Here is a 21346-nt window from a genome sequence, read left to right as displayed (position 1 = left end):
AACTTGCTTTTTTTCAAATTTAGAGGCTCCACTGTAACTGTACATAGTGCTCAGACCTGCATTGAGTTTAAGTCTCCAAAACACGTTATCCTATTCATTATATGTTTTTAAATTAATCAGCCCATTCATTGGAATTTTATTCAGCCGAATATCGGAATCGTCTTCGGCCTCAAAAAATCCATATGGGTTGGGCCCTAATATTACCATTGAGAAGCTGATCAAAAACCTTATTGTCTCGATTTTTCATGACTCAGGCTTCACATATAAGTTAATATTTCAACCGTCCTTCAAATCTTAACTTTTTTTAATGAGGGGAAAAAATGCTGAGGAAAATAATAATTTCCACTCCACAGCATCTTCACGTCTGGGAATATTTGGGATAAATGGACTTTTTTTCTCCTGCTTTTCCACGGCAGTTCTTCCCCCAGCTGGTATGTGACCGCGTTGACGGTGATGGCATTTGCCAGGAAGACTCGGAGAACGCTTGACTAGTTGGGCTTGACAGGCTTTGCTGATAGTCTGCTTAATACGACATATCAGCACTGACAGATCACAAAACGGTTCTCGGCGTCCAGATGGAGGCGAGAGGCGCTTCTGGCCTAAAATACACCCGGCCGCTAAAAACTAAAAACCTCTTGCACTAGTGTTCTTGGTTTAAAATCGTATTAATAGAGGCTTCAAATTCTGATGTACTCATTAATGAAGGCGATTTGTTGATAGTTTAATACAATTGACTGTTTTCCTTTTATTGTTCGGTATGATTAATATTTAATTTAACTATGGTCCATTTTACGTAATTAAAAAAAAGCTTCCTTTTTTTTTTCAATTTTAGTAAATGTATCCCACCATGATACCTTTTTTAAAAAAAATATCGAAGTACCGTAGTACGTAGTTCTTTCTGTGCGTTATGCACAAAATGTAATATCCAGATATTGACATTGGTGCCTTGAGCGAAATCAAATTCTTACATTGAGCCAGTCGTGACCACTAGGAGGCAGCATTCTGTAATACAATCACGCAGACTAAAACGAAGAAGGGGAGTAGCACCTGTATTACTACTGTAAATGCCTCAGTCAAATTCTGTAATTTTAGTCATTTTTCTCAGTGGGTGAAGAATATAAGCTTGTGAGTATTGTTATATTATCTGCCTACGTGACATGCTACTGTTTATGTTCAAATATCCCTTGTTTAAGGGGTTCGAAAACCGCGACTGTTGATGCTAACGTTAGCATGTCAATGGCGTTTTGCATTGTTTGTTAGCATTAAGTAAATCGGATTTTCTAAGGCAACGCTGTGTGGGTGTTTCAAATACACACAAAGTGTAATTGTCTTGTCTGCTGATTATTTTTGGAGTAAACTTCAACTGGATGTGCCAATAAATAGTTTGAAGCCTATTTTTTCATGAATTGTTGACCTTATGCGAAACCAACGCTTGTATCTCAAGTTTGCGCTCTCAAGTCAAAGCAAAATCGTCCGAATGATAACTCGTAAGTTGAATCACGTGTTTATCAAGGCCCAGCTGAATATGTAAATATAATAGTTTTGTGGAAAAAAAATCTGAGGTTTTATTTTAAATCGCCCACCCACGTTTGTATGGGGTGTGTGTGTGCGTGTGCGTGTGCGTGGGGGTGTGGGTGTATGTGTGTTTTCTCTGTATTCTCCCTTCCACCGTGATGGCTGATGAGGGCATCAATCAGCATGTATCCAAAGTGACGGGAAGTATTTTTTTCTCTCTCGAAGACCGCCTCCAGCATCCACAGGGCAGGAAGTGAGAGGCCCAGCAGAGGATGCGATGCGGTCACGTCTCCTCCACACGCTGACCTGGGAGTGTGTGTCTCTCTTACTGTCTGTGTGTGTTCCCAAGTGCGTGTGTATGGTACTATGTGTTTTACTGAGTATGCGTTTGTTATTGTGTCTGTGTTACTTTTGTGTGTTTTAATGTGTGTTACTGCATGTGTTGCTGAGAGTTTTGTGTGTTACTGTTACTCTGTGTGTATATGACGGAGCCTCTGTTACTCTGTGTGTTACTGCCTGTGTGTCGTGTGTTACTTGGTGCTTGTTACTGAGAGTGTTTTTGTTTTACTGTGTGTGCATGTGTGTCAGTGTTACTGATGGTGTGTTCATGACGTGTGTGTGTGTTAGCGAGAATGTGAAAGTGTTCTTTTGTGTTAGAGAACTGTATGGTAAGTGCTTACTGTGCCTGATTGTGCTTCTTGAACACGGAGACGTCCTAACAAAATCCATCTGGCCAGATTTGAACATTCCCAACTGCCATGCAAGTATAAACCGGTTAACCGCTGTATGATCAAACGAAAATAATGTCAAACGCTCACCATTTGCTCACCACTAATGGAGAGCGAGAAGGAATATGTTGGCAAACGGCCCACGGAACGGACCTTGGAGAGCCCACCTGTTCTAGTGGGTCCATTTCACCTTTGAGCCACCTTCAGTGTGTGTGTGCGTGTGTGTGTTGTTGTTGTAGCACCAGGAGCTGGAGGAGGCGGGGGCAGTCTCACGGCCCCACAGACCATCCCGCCTGACCGGACGGTGTTTATTTCTGCTCAGCCCGACCCCCCAGTGTTTATTTCCACCAGGGTATGAATGTCTTTCTGATCGGCCTCCCGTGTTATTTTAGATCAGCCGCCTGGGAAGGGATACATGAGAGAGAAAACAGTGTTTGCTGCTGCCAGTACATCTACACACACATGCACACATGATAATGTGGACTTGAGTGAAGCAAGAGAAGCTTTTTTTTTTCCTCTTGATTTGACAGATTGTTGAAAAAGTATTTTGTCCTTTTGAGCTTTTCACATTATCGTTATTACATAATGCCTCAGTTGGAGCATGAATTAATTATTCTATTAAAAGCACTTAATCTTCCTTTCGTGTTTTGCACAGTCAATAAGGGACGTTATTGAAAAAGACCTTTATGGACTGGCCTCAAAGTTTATTCATGTTTTCTGCCAAGCAAAACATTATATGTAATACTACCAAGTGATCAGAATATTATATTTAAGGCACAGATACGTATAATACGGGTTTTTAATAGTGGTCATGGTTTTACTTCTTAAATGGCAGGGCTTGAAATAATCCAGCTACCGTTTTTGGAACCAGATGTTGACCTTATGTCTTTATTGAGAATAAATATGGTAATTCTATTCAAACCTGCTGAGTGATCAGTAAGGACTAATTGGCAGCGCCTCTCGTCATCCAGTAGGCGGTGCTGTGTTGAAAAAAGCTTCACCGTCTATCTCTAGCAATTGACCGAATCTCTCTTTCCATCTCACCATCATCCTCAATTTTCAATATAGTATTAGATTTGTCGTGATAATATTAAGATGATAATCGACATTTTCTAGCGCTGATTGTCATTCGGGTCACATGTTCGACCGTTCGCATCATTTCGAGCCTTCGATGAACCTCACATGCATGTTTCTGCGATTCCAAACTTCCCACATCTTCCCTGAACTGAGATTTGAACCCAGAACCTGTCGAATGTGAACTTATGCTCACCACTTCTTCGCCCTGCTGCCTGGATGTCAAAAAAAGTCATTGTTTCCTTACCCTCCATGTGTTTGCCTCCATTCCTTCCAGGCCGTAATCCTGGCTGGCCGCCAGTCAGTCATCGGCAGCCAAGACGATGCCGTGACACCTTCATCCGTTCTCGTTTTAAAGGTGAACTGAAGATCATTTGGCCGACATCAATGCACGACACCCACAAGACTGCTGACAGTTTGATTGCCTGCATGTCTGAGTACTTTTTGTCTGCTTCCCACATCGCACATCTGTCATTTACAGCAGGGGCGAGTGAATGACACCCAGAGGTTGCATCACTTTCTGACTCATCACCATCATCAACAATTTGTCGCCTGTCTTCTGCCTTTGTTTGTTTTACATGTTAACCGCTAATATATATTATATATTTAAATTGAACTTTAACATTTAGATTGAGCATTTACTGTAGGTTTAACGAATGTTATTTAGGTATACATGGTCATGTTTTGATTTAACACTTTACTACAGTATATTTCTAAATTGACAAATATTGACAAATATGGTAAATATGCAAAAAGGTGACAAATTCCACCGCAAATTTTTTAACATTGTTTGAAGCTAAATGTGACCAAATATTGCTTCAATTCTTAGCATTAGCTGCTTTACAGCATGTCCATAGCTCAATTTCTCGTCGAACAAGCTCCGACCCACCAGAGTGGTTGTAATGCATGTAGGAGCTTCTGTTACATGTCATTCCTCTTGTCAAACTCCAGCGTCCTCATCTTATTAAGACCCGCATTGATTTTGCAGGTAATGAATATTGAAGTCGCGCTCTCCTGTGCTTGCCTTATTTAGCTACACACTATTGGGCAAAATATTACAAAGCTGTGTCAGTGATGCAACCCCAATAGTTGTCTTTACCGTTCTAGCGGCGCATTTAGATTTACAGGCCGTGTACTGTGTCCCAATGGGTGTTGCCGTGCCACCTCATCCTCTCTCCGTCCTCCTTCACAGTGTCCGACTTAATTACGGAGGCGGCGGTACATACATTTCAGCTAATTGATTCAGCTAGAAGTCCTCTTCAGAGTGCCCGAGCGCGTGCCCTCCTGTCTCCCATTCCGCCTGAAATGGGCATGAAATGAAATGACTAATCCGCTTCAATTAGTCATCGACACCCAAAATACACCAGCCAGCACACTCGTGTTGTCATTTTTGTTCAATTGAAAGCCGTTCGTAAACAGAGGCGTGCTTAAAATCGAAAGCTGTCGAGTAATTACTCTACTTATGAGCTTTAAAAATACACTTGAAGGGGAGATATTATGGCAAACTGACCTTCTCCTGCCTGCATTCAAATAGTGAAGTACATGCCCAGCCATCAAGTGAGAATTGAAACAATTACATCTTTTGTGAGCTGCCTTTTTTCTGAAATTGTTTCTGTGGCCGAGCCCTTCTGCACTGTCACCACACTGTTATGTAACAAACAAGTGAGGCTAATTGAAAGAATCCCACCCCCATGTCAAATTTGTCTGCCCAGACATGACTAGCACGCCAAATAAACCAATGTTTAACTTTTTGGAAGGTGTGCATTTGCCCCAAAAAATAACATCATTTGGTACAAAGGACGTCATGCCAACAGTGAAACTTAGTGGTGCCATTGTACTGTCTGGGGCTGCTTTGCTTTTTCAGGACCTGGAAAGCTTGCTGTGATGAACACAACAATAAGCATAAACTGAAACTTATTTATTAGTTCATGCTTGAAAACCATCAATATGATTGAGTAAAACAATTTTGCAAAGAGGGGAAGGCCAGAATTCCTCCACAGAGAGGCGAAAGACTCCTCGGCAATCAAGGGTGGCACAACCAAGTAGAGCGATTTGACCAAGTCACACCGTTAAACTTAGAATATACAAAACGCTTGTTTTCCATTAGACAAGATGACGGCCTGACTGAAGCTCCTCTCCTCACTTCAACATGTGCCCGTGGCACCACGATGCAACACAAGAGGGCGCCAAAGCAATGTTTTTATTTTCGACATGGCTGTGGCCTGAGCACCAAAACAGTGAAACTTCGTTTTCTTCGTATGCTTCGTCTGTCGTTGTGAGCTATTAAAATTGATTTACTGGTCCGAAATATTTAAATAGATAATGAATCAGCTTTAATTGTGTATACTGAGCAAGTCTTATTTTTATGCTGCCTATTTTCTGACAGTTTTGAGGAAAAAGTGAAGTGATGTCAGTGGCACTTCCAGAAACTTTCTTTCCGACCATCTGGAGCTGAGACCTTGTCATTCACGACATTTGCAGGTGGGCTGCATGCAGAGCGCCTTTTTTTATTTCTTTTTTTTGACAGCTTTTCTTGGCAATTTATCTGTCACTGTTTCTCCTTCGGCTGCCCTCGCCGCTGCTATCAGTCCTTCTTGACACATCATCGCCATTGGAACTTTCCATGAATCCACGCTGAATGCTGATTTTGACAATCAAAATGTATTTACACAAATGAAGAGGGAAAAAAACTGCTGGTGTCACTTTCAACTTCTCCTATTTTGAAGGACTGTATTTCATCGGAAATAATGTCAAGTGAATTCATTTGTTCCAGGGTAATATCTTTAAGTCTTGAATATTTGAGGCATTTTTAACCACCATTGCAATGGAACTTCAAACCTGCCAATGAAATGGATCTGATTAGATTGTCCAGACTGCCTGGTAGTCATTGTTGTTATCTGGCGCCCCCTACAGTTAGAAATAGCACATTGTTGACTGCAATTAGAGCCTCTTTTTTCCACTAAACACGTGTTACCTTTTCTTCCTCAGTATGATCTGTTGGCAATGGTGGTCTAAGCGCAACATGTCCCGACCACTTTCCTCCATCTTTGCTTGCGTGACGGGTGAGACAAGGTTACATCTCGACCTGGCCACTGATTGATTGATGAGTGTGCAAGGCATCATTTATTGAGAGTCACACACACACACACACACACACACTCCACTATCCATCCATCCATCACGAAGAGCTGAGCTAATGGACAGAGTTGGAGGAGGAAGAACTGCAGGGATGTGATTCGTCACGATAGACAGATAGATAGATAGATAGATAGATAGATAGACAGACAGACGGACAGACAGACCGAAAGAAAGAACATACATAAATACATACATACCATACCATACCATACATACATGACTGTTTCGGGCCACCTGAAGTTAACTACACTGGCCCAACAGTTCTGGCTTGATGGCTTGAAACTCACTCGAATGCTTCCACGGCTTCCAGAGTCAACTAAGGTTATTGGGTTTGCCGTCTTCTAAATGAAACATGACGGCTCCGATTACATCCTCACGCACAACAAAGCACGTAGGAAGAGAGTCCTGCTGCCGCCCACCTGCTGCCACGTCACTTTTGCATCATTTAACAGGTTGACCTCTGAGGCCCCTCAAAAGTCATCCCTTTATTAGTTTGGGAGAAGACCTGTTTATACAATTGCTCCAAGATTTCAAAGTCCAATCAATGGGACTAATGATTTGTTCCATTTTAAATGATTTAGCAGCCATTGCAGCCACTTTCTTATTATTCAGGTAGTGGAACCAATTTGATGTTTGTGATTTCATTGAAAAGCCCTGATCACGATTAAAGATGCATTATCGTACGAATATTACTGTTTGCCAAGTGTGATGGTTGCACTGAGTAATTTGAGGTTTTTGTGATTTTTGCAGATGCTCCAAACGCTCCAGAGGAAATTGGAGCCACAAACAGTGCACGCGCACGCGCACGTCTCTTTTCCTCATGACAGGATCAGCATGACAGCCGGAAAAAGGCTGCGCACTGCTGCCTTGCATTACGGTAGCAGAGTGTGCAGGCGCGGGCCTGACAGTTGACAGCACAAGACCGTGTGGCCGTTTTCAGGGCCGCCTGCATGTGCTGACGTATGGACGCGAGTGGACCACTCCAACAGCAAAGAGGTAGGTACATTCATTGATTTAAAAACAACACAACACTTGTGTTTAGTGAACATTTTCATCAGTAGGCTTTATGTAATATTGGCTGTATTTTTTGTTGATTTGTGGAATCATGAAAAAAGATAACTCCCTGGCAGCATAAAAATGATCAGTTCTCTGCTCATTTATGTCCATTTTTAGCGCATTTGAGCATCTATGTTTTACATAGATGGATTATCCTTATTATTTACATTTTAGATGATAATAGTAAGGTTTACCTTTTGCGAATTGGAAAAAATGATTGCTTATGCATTAAATTACACTATATGTTTGTCATTTTTCATATGATGATTTGAATTAATTTGAGCTTATTCATAAAGCAACCCAAATTTCAGGGAAAAATATCATACATTATGTGAGTTGTATATTCATTTTAAATGCAACATGGCAGTAATGGTAATGCTAGAAGAAGTGTAAGAATTTTGAGTATAGAGTATTTTAAGTATTGTATGGTAGACTTACAGTATTTATCTGATACTTTCAGGATTAAAGAAATAGCTTTTTTTTTTTAGATAAAAACGTTGGATTTTATTTATTTATTTATATTTATATATTTATTTCGATTTTTTTCTTTTTTTTTTAACTGTTGTAACACCTGAATTTCCCCTATGGGAATATAAAGGATATTTAATCTTTATCGTTGCCTTATCATGTAAAATACATACCCAATAACCAAATAAATTACTAATATATTTGAAAAATATGGTATGAAAAAAATCCACGTAGTACAAAAGAAGGTGATTATGACACTGATGAAAAATTAATCATATTACAACATGACATTTTGAATAATATTTTCTGTACATTGTTGTATTTTGTCTAATCCAACTGTAAGATGGTAACACATGATAATCACGTTTTGACCTGGTCCATGTAGTCAAGATTGAATGGTTTTCCTCCTGTGAGACAAATGAAAATCAGAAGTGAATTTCTAGCCCGACGAATTGATTGCCACCTAACCCAGGGCGTCAACGGAGCTGCGCGGTCCCAACATGAGCGAGAGCGGCGGCTCCCTCTGCCAGGTGAAGCGGCTTCCCTGCCACGGCGTCTCCCTTTGCCGCCTCCAGGCCAGCGGACAGCCCCTGCACAAGCTCTCCCCTCACACTCACCCGCGCCGGGTCAACCAGGCGCCCCCGGCCCTCCGGCAGCGGCCCAACGGTGCCGCGGCATCCAGCCGTGGCAGCCTGGAGTGCGGGGCCTCCAAAGTGGGCCAGCGGGGCTCGTCTGCTCGCACGGCGCTGGTGACCGGAGGGGGGGGATACTTTGGCTTCAGGCTGGGGAGGGCGCTGGCTGCCCAGGGGATGGCCGTGATCCTCCTGGACGTAAACAAACCTTCATGGGACCTCCCTGATGGAGCGCTCTTCTATCAGGTACAATATCTACTGCGGGCGTTCCATTCCAGAAGCGCTGGCTGTCCACGTCATTTTACGTAGCCTCCCAAACCCTTTTTTCTTGACGTACGTTTAAAATTGGCTATAAAAGAGTGCTTTTAATCAAGTCCAGGGGCAATTATGTTACACGATGGGCCGATTATTAGGGTTGCTGCACAGAATAGGTTGTGTAAGGGACAAGAAGTGCGAGCGCCTCACACTGCAGCCGTAGGCCTAGTCTGCAAACAAACGCAGTGGAGCTCAGCTTCTAGCTACAGTAGCGCAATCTTCTCCCTTTAAACAGTCTCTCCCAGGATTTTCTAAAGGTCACCATTGCATTTGTAATATCAAGCCTATTTTGACAAGAAACTGAGTCGAAAGTACAGATATCTGTTTTCAAATATAGGAGAGTAAAAAGTCCCGAAGTTCAGGTGTTGACACGCATGGCTCCCTCCCCGCACACGTGCAACTCGAGGCTCTTGCGTCCGGATGCCATCAGCGGGCCTCACTGTGCGGTCGAGACGCACGAGCGAGCGGTCCATGTGTCTCACAGAGCCAAGCAGCTGCTGACTGGGCCACGGAGGTCAGAAGGCATGATTCGGGTTTCACCTGCCCGCCTTCTGCCGCTCTTAACCTAATTAGAGTCATTTCTTTTTCCACGGGGCAGGCCTTGTGCCACTCCACTCACGCGCCTTTTCCCTTTTCAGTGGGCTGTCAAGCGCAACCGCCACAGTTGAACACATTTTAAAGGTCGTTGTTCCCCGTATAGGAAATCGTGGCAAGTGAATGACCTCGCCGTCGTCAAACCTTAATCAAATCTATGTGCAATGTTGTGAGCACAACAAGAACAAAAGACATCAACCAAAAGCAAAACATACTTGAGGAAGTCATCGTACATGCCGAACACTCCAACACAGCTGAAATTGGACCGCGTTTGGATTTTGCCTGGATTTCCTCTAAGAGGAGTCACCTGACGGTAACTGTTTGAAGCTTTTGTTCTGGCAGAGCGACATCCGGGATTATTCGTCCCTCTTCGACGTTTGCGAAGGGGTCGACTGCGTGTTCCACTCGGCTTCTTATGGCATGTCTGGCCCCGAACAGGTGAATGCATCATGGCTACCGTCGACATCAGCCGTACGGTATTTTTGCTTTGACTTGCCAACAAAAAGTTAAGGTACGAGCATCGCATGGTAGCATTGAGCTCAAATAACTTCATGACAAGCAGCAGTTTGCCAGACACAAAAAAAGAGTCTCAAGCTGTTTATTGCCACGCACAGATGAAGTTTACAATCAAACTTAACATCAAAAGAGAAGTATACATTGTGTATTTAGAACAACCACATCTTATCTAACTATATTGTCTTTATCTTAATGTCAATAGACAATGCAAAATTCCATAGACGTGCTACCGTACAGTATATGTTGCTGTGTTATAACCCTTTAAGCAACAAAGGTGTTAACACAATGGTGCCACAGCGTGTTATATTACAATACTCACAGGCATATATTCTTTATCCTCCGTGTTGAATGATGAATAAGTGGCGGTCACCGTGAATGTGTAATCAGTATCATTATACTGCCCCCGTGTGGCCAAATCACACACACAAGGAGCAGCACAGTGATGATTTCATGACAGTAGAAATGTGTCTTTGTATTGTTCCCAGCTGAGAAAAGAGCAGGTGGAGTCCATCAACGTGGGCGGGACCAATAACGTCATAAATGGTGAGAAGGCACGCCGGCGTGGCGATGGTGCTGAACAGCGTGGTTTCGGATGCCTCTTTTTTTCTCGTCGTTTTGAAAGTGTGCAAAGAAAGGAGCATCCCCCGGCTGGTGTACACCAGCACCACCAATGCGGTGTTCTCGGGGGAGCCCATCGAGGATGGCGACGAGGCCTCCGTCCCCAGCGTGGCCCCCGCCATGGTCAGTCAAAGCTCAGCGAGGCTCAAGTCAAACGGCTTGGTTTTTTTTTTCATTTCAATGTCCATTCTTGTGCGCTTCAGCACATTGATCACTACTCGAGGACGAAAGCTATCGCCGAGCAGATGGTCCTCTCCGCCAACGGGCTCTCCCTCAAAGGTATGCGATGCCACGGTTGCCATGGAAACATTACCATCTTGAACCCAAATGCTTCTATTTTCTCTCGCTCCTGCATTGTGGGTGAGCAGAAGCCTATCCCGGCTGTCTCACCGGCACGTAATACATCTCTGCCGATCACAATGGAGCATTAATATCTTTGCAAAGGCAGATTTTTCAGAAGAGTGTACAGGTGGCATCCAGGCGGCTCTTCTGTTACACCTCGTTGACTTCAACAGGCCCCCCTTGACTGCTTTGTGAGCCGACACCATATCAGCAGCGGCCGCCTCCTCATATATTCAATTAAGCCTAGAGCCTTCTCATGATAGACGCAGGGTCAAAGATCGCGTACCAGCCTGTGGGAGGTCACTTTTTTTTTTTTCGCTTAGGTCAGTGCGGTGGAAAGAAAGGCCATCAAAAGCATCTTTCTCTGGTCTCTCGATAAACAAAAAGCGTACAATTCGACGCACTTAGTGATAATCTGCTCTCAATTGACTTGGTCTGTGTGAAGTTGCGGCCTGTTTAATTGAACACAAAATTGGAATTCTACTCAAGTTCAGTGTTTTTTGTGCCATCTAGTGGAAGAGCATTTCATTGTTCTGCATGTCACTACATGAGTCACAAATCCACAGTTTTGTTGAGTTTTTCCCATCAATATTGAATGACTTTTTAGCCCTAGCGACGCGGTTAGCCACCGAGGCACTTACATTTGTTGACAAATCAGTTTCGAAGTCTGCATTGACCGCACATAATGTTGGTAAGCTTTCACGGTCTCGTTATGGGCTGTTGTGACCGAGTGGAATCGCCGGAGCGAAAACACATTGGTTCCATTCTCGAGTAAGACTGTAGCATGTAACATAATGTGTCAAACGTGAAATGCTGTGAATATGTCGCACTTGACAATAAGGCTCCCGTCCCGTCCGTGCTTTGCATCGTGCGCTGCTGCGTAGGTGGCGGCGTGCTGAGAACTTGCGTCCTGCGGCCTTGCGGCATCTACGGCCCCGAAGAGCGCCGACACCTACACAGAGTGATGGTGAGAAACATGCACGGCACGCGCGCGCACACACACACGCATGTTTAAGCCACTGAAATACACGACACAGGCCGCGCACGTCTCCTGGCGGAATGTGTTACCGCCAGCGGAGTTTGCATTATTAATGGTGCTCTCCGGTTACACTCCGCCTTTCTTCCAGTCTTTCCTCCGTGGGGCCGTCGGAACGCATTCAATATTTATTGTTAGTCAAGTGGCCAAGAAACTTGAGTTTTTGAATACAGGCGACAGTGAAATAGATTTGACTTGACTTTCATTGTATACAGTGAGAGCTGGCCTTGAATAGTGCGCATGCAGACATTACTGCCGAATGCCGTTTTTGTGTTCCCCCACTAGATCGCAATATGTTTTTCTTTCTTTTTGACGTTTGTCCATGTTGCTGCTCTGTGGGTTAACGTATCTGTTGTTTAAAGGGGAAGTCAATACAAACTTTTTTTTTTTCCAAGAATACAGTAAGTTCTATGCAGGCCCACTAGTTGAAACAAGGCACGCTATGAAATATGAATTAAGCAACAAAATCCACCCGCAATAAGAATGCCTTGTTCCAACTAGTGGGCCTGCATAGAACATATTCTTGGAAAAAAAGTTTGTATTGACTTCCGCGTTCAAGGTCTACAATTACTTTCACTTAACTGTAACACATTGCAGTAAAACTGCCATCATAGAGTTTGTATGTGGGAATGGTTCTGGCCTATCCAACCTAGCGGTGGCTCTTTGTCGGACGTCAGGTGAACGTGGAACGTCGCTGGTTCAGTTTCCGATTCGGCGATCGGCGGGCCAGGATGAACTGGGTGCACGTGGACAACCTGGTGCTGGCCCACACGCTGGCCGCCGAGGCTCTCACCGTGAAGAACGGCTGCGTCGCTGTGAGTGTGTACGCATCGGTTCACGTTTGCTCGTATGGCACTTTTAACGGACCGCATCACATTGTAAGCTACGCTATCAGATATTATGTTATGCAAATGCCGCATTGAAAGTCTTATGGTATCGCACTGCGTCTTACTCTATCTTCTTGTACAGTATCATATCGCATCATTCCTTATGTTGTTGTATCTTACACATCTCGTCGTATTGCATCGTGTCGTACCACACTGCATTGTGACTCTGGTTAACAACAAGGTAGGAGCATTGCGCATCATATGGTTCCGCATTTGACCTAATTGCATCCTCACATACATTGATATGGCAATGTATAACGATACACTGACCGCACCGCATCGTATCGACACATATTGTGTCTGAGTTCTTGAATGAAATGCTGCCCCAGTCCTTTCCCTTTTCCTCTGCTGTTTTCCTAGAGCGGACAGGCCTATTTCATCAACGACGGACTTTCAGTGAACCTCTTTGTGTGGTTAACGCCTCTTGTGAGTTCAAAAATGATTTCCACTGTTTCACATGGGTCACAAATGGGTCCTCTTAGTGCCAGCTTATTTTTGAAACATCTAACAATGGCTAAGTGCGTCATCATTGTCATTATTTGAGTATGGCCAATGCAGCAGGCTGTTTTTTTGAGCCCTGCTGCGACAAGGGGAAACTAGTCACCACCAGATTCGCAATGTTCTTCTGTTTGTGTATATTGGCTAAAAATAGCCTGTTGTTGAAAATCCATTTTCCCGAGAGCACAGCTGGAGGACGCACTGGTGATGATAACAGAAATAGAAAAACTCTCAGCCTTGTCTTAAAATGTGTGCAGTCAGCTGACACCTTTTTTTTAATTTTTTTTATTGAATTGCATTGATGATTTATGGTTGCTTGTTTTTGTTGCAGTTTGAGAGATTGGGCTACCGCCGGCCCTTGATAAAGCTGCCCGTTTCTCTCGTCTATTCAGCAGGTAGCACGTTGCTTCTCTTAAAGCGCATTGTATAAGGTGCACGGATTCATCACACTCGTGTTCTTTTTTCCAGCCATCCTGGTGGAATATTTCCACATAATGCTCAGACCTGTGATTGAGGTGCCTCTCCTGTTCACCAGAAGTGAAGTAATTATGTCTATTTTCCTTTTCCTCTCACAGGATTAGATTATGTCCACCCTGGCCCGGCTAAATGTACTATTTTGTAGCCACAATGGCCATTTTGTGTGCATGTTATAATTACATCTATAGCATGGGCACGGTCAAAAATATCTTCATGTAATTTCTGGGACCCGTAGAGGAAATCACTAGCAAAAAGAGAATTTGCTCACTTTTTACAGTCGCTGTTATTTTTGACACTTTAAAACAGGAACTTGCCTGAAAACGTTGGTATAATAATCTTGGCAGTAATCCCACTGAGGGATCAGGATGGAGGGCAGAAGACCGGGCGTCCGTCTTAAAGTGATCCAGTCACGGCCCGAAAGGTCCTCCTCATGAATGTGTCATGAGGCCGAAACCAAAGCTGAACCCGGAGCTCATTCTGTCAGACAGCCGCCGATGATGACGTGAATAAGACGTCAGCTGCCCCGGGCGGGGCCTCGGTGGGAAAATGAAGTCGAGCGTGACCGCCCACGTGACTGATGCGCGCGTTTATTGTGCACAGGTGAGGAACATAGCGGTAAGCCACACCTTCAAGATCGACAAGGCCCGTCGAGAGCTCGGCTACTGTCCCAAATCGTACAGCCTGGCGGATTGTGTGGAGCGGTACCTCAAATGCCGCCGGGCTGGCCCCGGTTCGCCCGACTGGACGCCCCGGCTGCACGGCGCCCGTGTGCTGCTGCCGCTGCTGCTGCTGCTGCTGCTGCTGTTGCTGATGATGGCGTCGGGCACGCTGCTCGTCTTGCTGGGCGGCATGCTGTGGAAGGAGCACTCTGCGGGCTGACTTGTCACTTTGCAATATGGAGACAAGATCAGTGTTTGACGCGCATGTTTGTCACCTCGTGTACGCGCAATAAAAATTGTCAGCAGTGGCCACAGTCTAATGTGATCAAGTGCTTCACTTTTGCCTTCTTAAAATGGGTAAGTTATTAGTTGTATTTATTCATTTGTCATGATTTTTAGGTTGAATGTGAATTTTCATGTATTTTTCCAATTTATCTGCAATTTTAATTTCTCATTTCTTCTTTTTGAATCAATTGTGATTCAAATGAAAAATATATAAATACATTGCATACCATCATTTAACCTGGCTACCTAGCTCTTTTGTATCTGATTGCGACTTATGTCAATTTTGTGCACATATAGGTTAAAACAGTCAAAACTTGTAGATTTATAGGACGACTTTTTTGCTCATAGAAATCAGCGGAGTCTTGTTTTTTAAACTTCTTTAGCTGTTTGTGTTTCTGCAGGCTGTCAACGGAGGGCGCTATTGTACTGCAAACAAATGTTGATCAGGAGGCTTTTAGGAGCTCGCCTGTCAACTTGGAACTTCTCATCATAAAAGGGAGTATTGGCAGTAACATTTGCTTGTTCAAATTGGAGGTAAAAAGGGATGTGTTTTCATGAGGTTCTTATGTGATATCTAATTAACGTACTGTTAACACAATTAACATATTTTGACACAATATCACAGCCACACTTAAGTATATTTCACAAAAAATAGACAAAAGGAGTAACCAACCTTTGTTTTTTTTCATTTACATGTTTTCAATCATAAGTGTCAGCGTTTCAATTCAGTCAACTCTCCTGACCAGCAACAAAAATATAAATAAAGTCAATCAGTCAAAAATAAATAACATAAAAGTGCAAAGCGCTTTGTCCATGTTGCAAAGTATTTCGCCGTACAAAAAAAAAAAAAAAAGATAACAAGCTAATTATCACAATCAGCCTCAACAGTTTTTGATCCTATTATAACATTCCGACATTTCTTTGCACATGACAGCTTTAAACTGTTATGCATGAGCATACTACCGGAAGATTAGCAGCTACACATCCAAATACTTTTAACGTCTAAATCAGGTGTGGGGACGTAAAATCAAATAAAACCTCAGTGGATCTGATATAAAAAGCACCACAACACAAAATATAACATCCTCGTAATCTATAATACCATTTCTCTCCTCAATTTATGGAATGGATGGCCTTTGGAGTTGGACTTGATCGGAACTAGGTTCCCCACCTCTGCTCTAAACAAACAATGTTTGTTTGTTTTTTTAATACTGTCCGTATTTCAAGTAATTGAGAGGAAAAGACTTAACAAAAGGATCAGTGCTGACTGACTAAAGCATAGTATCATTTAAGTCGAAACTTGGCACCTTGCTCAATAAGCACGAAGCGCCAGGACAGTTTGAAAGCAAAGCACACAAAGTGCACAGCGTTTCACGAGCAGGCCTGATACAATCACACGACGGACGCGTCGCTGACAAGTGTGTTCTCGTGCAGGTCCTCTTTAGTCTTCTGGATGCAGGTGAAGATCTCCTTGAAGAGGACTTTGTACTCGGGCTCCTCGGACACCACCGGGGTTCGTGCGGCCGAGGCGGAGAGGCGGCGGAGGGGGCGAGCGCTCGCCGACGGACTGCGGGACGTCTGGACGGACTTGTGGGTGAGCCCCGCGGTCGGCTGCTGACACCTCTGGAGCAGCTCGTCGTATTTCACCTACAAAAACGGACATGTTGTTCCCTGGCCAATTCTTTAGGTACACCTGCTCAATCTCATAATTTTCCTCCAACAAGGTCTTTTAGGGATCTTGACATTACTGTAATGCCCTCACAAGAGGGAAAGGAGAGCCACGCTGCGCTAAAACGCAGACTGGCTGATTTCACAAGCCGCCCATCCGACCCCGCCTCTTAAAGGCACATGCATGTTCACGTGTTGTTCGCGGTCGAAGGCGACCACACGTAATCCACACGTAATTGAACCGCTCGAGTTTTACAATGGCCTACTGACGTCTATCAAGATGGTGGCAAAGCAGTACGTTTGGCTAAATGAAGCGCCTCAACTCACTTCAACATAGTTCAGTCGCACCAAAATGGCAGCAAAGATGTACTTTTCTTGCTTTGGCCTCAGGAAAAAGACCATAAAACCTATGTAGGGTGCACTAAAGACCCATTTTCTTGTACTTTCGTATGACGAGCTTCAAATATCAAATGTTTTGCCAGGCCCGATGTGTTTGGTGAATTTTCGTTCAAGTTGAGGCCCTCAAAAATGCAATTCATGAGAGAGAAGAAGAAGAATTTTGGCCGAAAATACCAGGGACCTTGCAGTGGCCGCTGCTTGGACCGTAATTAACGGAAGATTCACACTTTTTAGTTGAGGCTGAAAATTCCTGCCGTCCACAGATGTGGAGGGCCCCCAAAAGAGCAAGTAGGCGACTGTTCCATACCTGCAGCGCATTGTACTGCGCGTCCACCTCGTTGAGCAGCGAGATGCCCTTCTGCTTCACCACCTCGGCTCGCCTCACGCACATCTTGTCGTGATCGTCCGAAGCCGTCACAGCGCTGTCGCGTCTCCGGTCCTCGGCCTCGGCCTCGGCCGCCCGCTCGCACTCGCCTTGACCCGCTTCGGGTTTGTCGTCTGTGGTGTAGAATGCCGCGTCAGCGTCAGCGTCAGGAAGAAGTAGTTGGTCTGTCTTCCTGCTTCGGGAAGGATCAGAAAATCAGCATCCAAAATGCCCCGCGGTTCCTTACTTGATTGATGTTACAACTGGGGCCTGACGGATTTTTGGAGGCTGACGCTGATCGGCGGACTAAAATTTCAATAACCCATTAATCAGCCGAGTCATTTCAAAAAGAAAAGTATAATCAATCCAGACTTGTTTATGTCTTAAGTCTGACTGCATATGTTGAGAAGAGTTGGATCATTAACGAACCAATCGCAGATTTTGCATAAAAATGCAAACTATCTGCCGATCGATGCAACGGATCGCATCTGCGTAGAGTCTAATCTGCACATGCTGGTTGTTTCATGTGTTCTGTCAATATTGACATAGCAGGTGTTACTCACAATGAACATGGAAATACACGGTCCACCCCCGCCCCCCAAAAAAAAAGATAAACGGAATGCTGGCATGAAATGGGAATGATGCACCTGGACACGCAGTCTGCGCGCCACATGAGCCTCAGCTGCTCCACTTGGTCCTCCAGCTCCGTCTGGCGGGCCCGGCACGCCGCCAGCAGGCGGAGCCTCCGCTCCAGGCCTCGCTTGTTGTCGGCCGCGAGCTGGCTCTCGCGCTCGGCCGCCTCCCGACGGCTCTTTTCCGCCGCCAACTGAGCCCGCAGAGTGCGGACGGAGCGAAGAAGGACCTGGCGCTCCTCTTCGGGGTCTTGGCGCGGACGTCGGTCGTGCCGCTTGCCCTCCGTTTGTGGCCTATTGTTGGCTACACGCCTGAGCCGCGACAACATCGAGTCGGGTGGGTCCGTGACGCTTGGGGCGCCGTCAAGCGGGCTTGAGCGTACCTGTCGCGCTGCAAGTCGTAGAGCTCCTTGAGACAGGAAACGCTGTGTGCGGCGAGGTCGCGTCTCTGCTCTTGTTGGTTGCGCTCTGACCGGGCAAACATGAGCGCCTCCAGCTGCTTCTGCAGACCCTCCACGTGCGCTTGAAGCCCGTCCGTGGACTCGGTCAGACTGGAAAGACAAAGAACAATGAGTAGTGTTACAAAACAATTTTCCATTCGACTGATGAGTGAACGCTATTGTTCACGACGCAAACATCTTGACGCGGCCATAGGAGAATTTGAGAATATGATTTTTGTATATCGGGACCGAGTGCTCTTTTTTTTTTTGTTTGTTTTTTGTCATCGAATGTGTCTGACTTCCTAAGACGGCGGCAGCCTGACCTGTTGATCTTGCTCCGGGCCAGGCGGTCGTCCTGCACGAGCCTCTCGTTGCCCCGCTCCAGCTCCCCGGTGGACAGGTCGAGCTGCTCGTAAACTTTGGCGTGCTGCTCGTTCATGTGACGCAGCAGCTCCACCTGCTTGGCCAGATACTGGCCAACCACACGGGAAAGACCTTTTATCATCCAGTTGCGTTGACGCGCGACCTCGAGCTCACAAACCACACAAAGCGTCGCGTTTGTCGTCGAGGCTCGACCCGACAATTTGGCACACGGCCAGGAAATGCTTTGCCTTCTCGCGCCAACGCGCTCAAGTGCAGTGGTGCACGCGCAAAACTTTCACAGGGTCAGGGTCAGCGTTTGAGGTACATCGGCCTGACAATAGTCACCAAAATAAATCGTCAGGCTCGCACGCAGCCATAGACACGACTAAATTGAGGGACAAAGCCATTTGTCATTGACATTTGCTGTCGACCACTGTAATTCGTTAGCCAGACGTTGAAGTCGGTCGGGAATGTGCTCAGTAAGCTGCTGAGCGTGTTCCAGGACGTAATGAACGCCCTGCGCTGTGGCCGCAGCTCACCGACTCACACGACCCGATTAGCTTTGACTCCATCCTATTACAGAATCGCATACACCTCGCTGACAAAGAAAATCTCTTTTTACATCCTGTAGTCTCTTGTGCGGCCTCATTCATAAAATGACAGCAACAGCGGTCAATGAAGAAAACACGTCATCAACACCACTGCTGACTTCCTCGCCCGCCGCGCGGGCGTTTGTGTGCGTGTGCGTCACCTCTATTTCCAGCAGCTGCTCTTGGTTGGTGGAGTACATCTGCTGCAGCGCCTGCTCCAGCTCGCGGTTGCGGTCCAGGAGGGTTTTGCCCAGCTTGGCGGCCAAATGGAGATCTGTCCCAAACGCGGAGAAACACACTTGAACGCGTCAAAACGCAGAACAACAACAACTGCAGACAGAAAACGTCACCACGCATCCCGGTGAATTCGAGGAATGGAAGGCATGCGGCGCATTTCCTTTGCCACTGCGAATACTTTTCCTCATCATTGTCTTGTTTGGGAAAATTCTCTCGTGGATGTCTTCTGTCTTATCCTCGGGGTCAATGGTGGCCAACCGTTGTGCTTAAGGGCCATATTTGATTTAAAAATAATAATAATAATGCGAGTGAACTAAGTGAAAGTACACTTTATCACAAACCAATGCTACAAGCATCACATGACTCCTAATCATTTCAACGCTCGGTGGGCCACATTAGAGGCCAGGGTAGGCCATGTGACCCCCGAGTCATACTTGCCCTGACCCCTACTCTAGATACAAATGCGCCTGCCTAGTACCTTCAATCCGCACACTGGTCAGGTCACCTAGATACAACTAATGCAATACAACAAATCCTCCATGAGGATTAGAATGTTCAGAAAATCGTGTGGGATATAATCATCAAATCATGTGCAACATCATTTCACTGCAGGGTTTTCTGCACTCCACAATAAAACATTTCAGGTTTTGCACATAATCTACCAAACCCCCAAATAGTTGACTCTTCAAAGCGTCTATAAACCCAAAATAGTATATTACTGTAGAATGTGAAGCCTGAGGAAATCCTGTAGTTCTGTTTTGACCACAACTAGTGTCAAGGCTTTGCTCTGACAACCTTCTTCACTCAAATGTGGAGGAATTTACTGAAACTATCTGACGAGATGAACAATGAAATGCTCTTCCACAAGATAGGGTACGCAATTATAACCGATGTACTTTATCCACTTCTTGTGACATCATGTTTGGTGGAGTCACTCCGAGTGCGTGATTATTATTTCCCCCTCCCAAAACAAAGCGTGTGCCTTAGCTCAATAAAGTTAGGTAAACAGTGAGTTGTCGAGTGCAACAGCTCTTACCGTGCTCGAGGTTCCGTTGTGCGCACCACGCGTCTCCATTTTGGTCAAAATCGTCTTCCAGAATCCCTTCAGTTAGCATTTTTCACCTGGCGAGAACGAGAGAGCCCCCTCAAGTGTTGTTCTAAAGTGGCCAGCTGCTGTCTCGCTCCCCGCCCTGCGGCCAAACTACACGGCGGCCACATCCGCCCTTGTGTTGACTGCAGCCACGTGGCATGTCGCGCGGATACATAACAACAGCCGCCAGGTGGCACCCGATTGAAAATAACTTTGAGATGAAATAGTACAAATAAATAAATAGTCAATAAATATTTCAACGACAACTACGCTCTGAGACGTTTATTTTCCCACCCTACATTCGGAGTAAACTGTAAGTTATAAAAATGATACGGATGTGTGCGTGCGAGCCTGCGCGTGTGCGTGTGTGTGTCTATATTTTCATGAAAACCACGCTCTAAAACGTTGCTATTCACATTAGGTATTGAGGGAATTCTAAGTTATAAAAGGAGTTTACATATTTGATATACTTTTTAAATTAACCAGCCGTTTATAACTTCCGCGTTTCTGATATTACAACGGACCAATCAGGATGTAAGCGTTTTGGCCAATCAACATGTAGCTCGGATTTAAGCACTGCCCCCTCATGCAAACTTTACGAGCAGCAAGAAAATAAAATATTTTTAAAAAATAAATCCAGAGTCAACATTTTAATGATAACCATAGTGATTTATAGAATTTGTGCAAGTTTTAAAATAAAATTTAAAAAATCGTTTGGAACCTCC

The 21346-nt window shown here is 45.0% G+C and overlaps 2 protein-coding genes across 7 annotated transcripts; one reads left to right on the top strand and one right to left on the bottom strand.

Moving 5' to 3' along the window:
* The first annotated feature begins 876 nt into the window (after positions 1–876).
* On the top strand, positions 877–15707 carry sdr42e2 (short chain dehydrogenase/reductase family 42E, member 2). 5 transcript variants are annotated; one of them, XM_086056243.1, is made up of 18 exons: positions 877–1125; positions 1741–1827; positions 2483–2595; positions 3595–3675; positions 5704–5798; positions 6306–6379; positions 7206–7451; positions 8452–8857; positions 9863–9958; positions 10522–10579; positions 10659–10777; positions 10858–10933; positions 11881–11963; positions 12710–12847; positions 13280–13345; positions 13749–13812; positions 13886–13959; positions 14495–15707. In XM_086056243.1, exons 8-18 carry the CDS (start codon positions 8480–8482, stop codon positions 14771–14773), a joined length of 1431 nt encoding a protein of 476 aa, XP_085912369.1. In that variant the 5' UTR covers positions 877–1125; positions 1741–1827; positions 2483–2595; positions 3595–3675; positions 5704–5798; positions 6306–6379; positions 7206–7451; positions 8452–8479; the 3' UTR covers positions 14774–15707. The 5 variants fall into 5 exon arrangements, with proteins under 5 accessions (XP_085912369.1, XP_085912367.1, XP_085912368.1 ...); XM_086056241.1 differs by having other exon boundaries at positions 1741–1863; XM_086056244.1 differs by having other exon boundaries at positions 1033–1125; positions 1698–1863.
* cdr2a (cerebellar degeneration-related protein 2a) lies at positions 15504–20799 on the bottom strand. Of its 2 annotated transcripts, none has more exons than XM_086056246.1 (7): positions 20568–20799; positions 19456–19568; positions 18665–18813; positions 18285–18452; positions 17917–18213; positions 17213–17465; positions 15504–16485 (listed from the first exon to the last, which is right to left on the bottom strand). In XM_086056246.1, exons 1-7 carry the CDS (start codon positions 20644–20646, stop codon positions 16231–16233), a joined length of 1314 nt encoding a protein of 437 aa, XP_085912372.1. In that variant the 5' UTR covers positions 20647–20799; the 3' UTR covers positions 15504–16230. The 2 variants fall into 2 exon arrangements, with proteins under 2 accessions (XP_085912372.1, XP_085912373.1); XM_086056247.1 differs by having other exon boundaries at positions 17213–17462; positions 20568–20798.
* Between the last annotated feature and the right edge of the window lie 547 nt (positions 20800–21346).

The sequence above is a fragment of the Filicampus tigris genome, chromosome 16, assembly GCF_054856515.1.
Source record: "Filicampus tigris isolate MCC_2025a chromosome 16, RoL_Ftig_1.0, whole genome shotgun sequence".
Taxonomy (NCBI): domain Eukaryota; kingdom Metazoa; phylum Chordata; class Actinopteri; order Syngnathiformes; family Syngnathidae; genus Filicampus; species Filicampus tigris.
The sequence above is the reverse complement of the archived record's forward strand: the minus strand, read 5'-3'. Positions and strand labels throughout refer to the sequence as shown.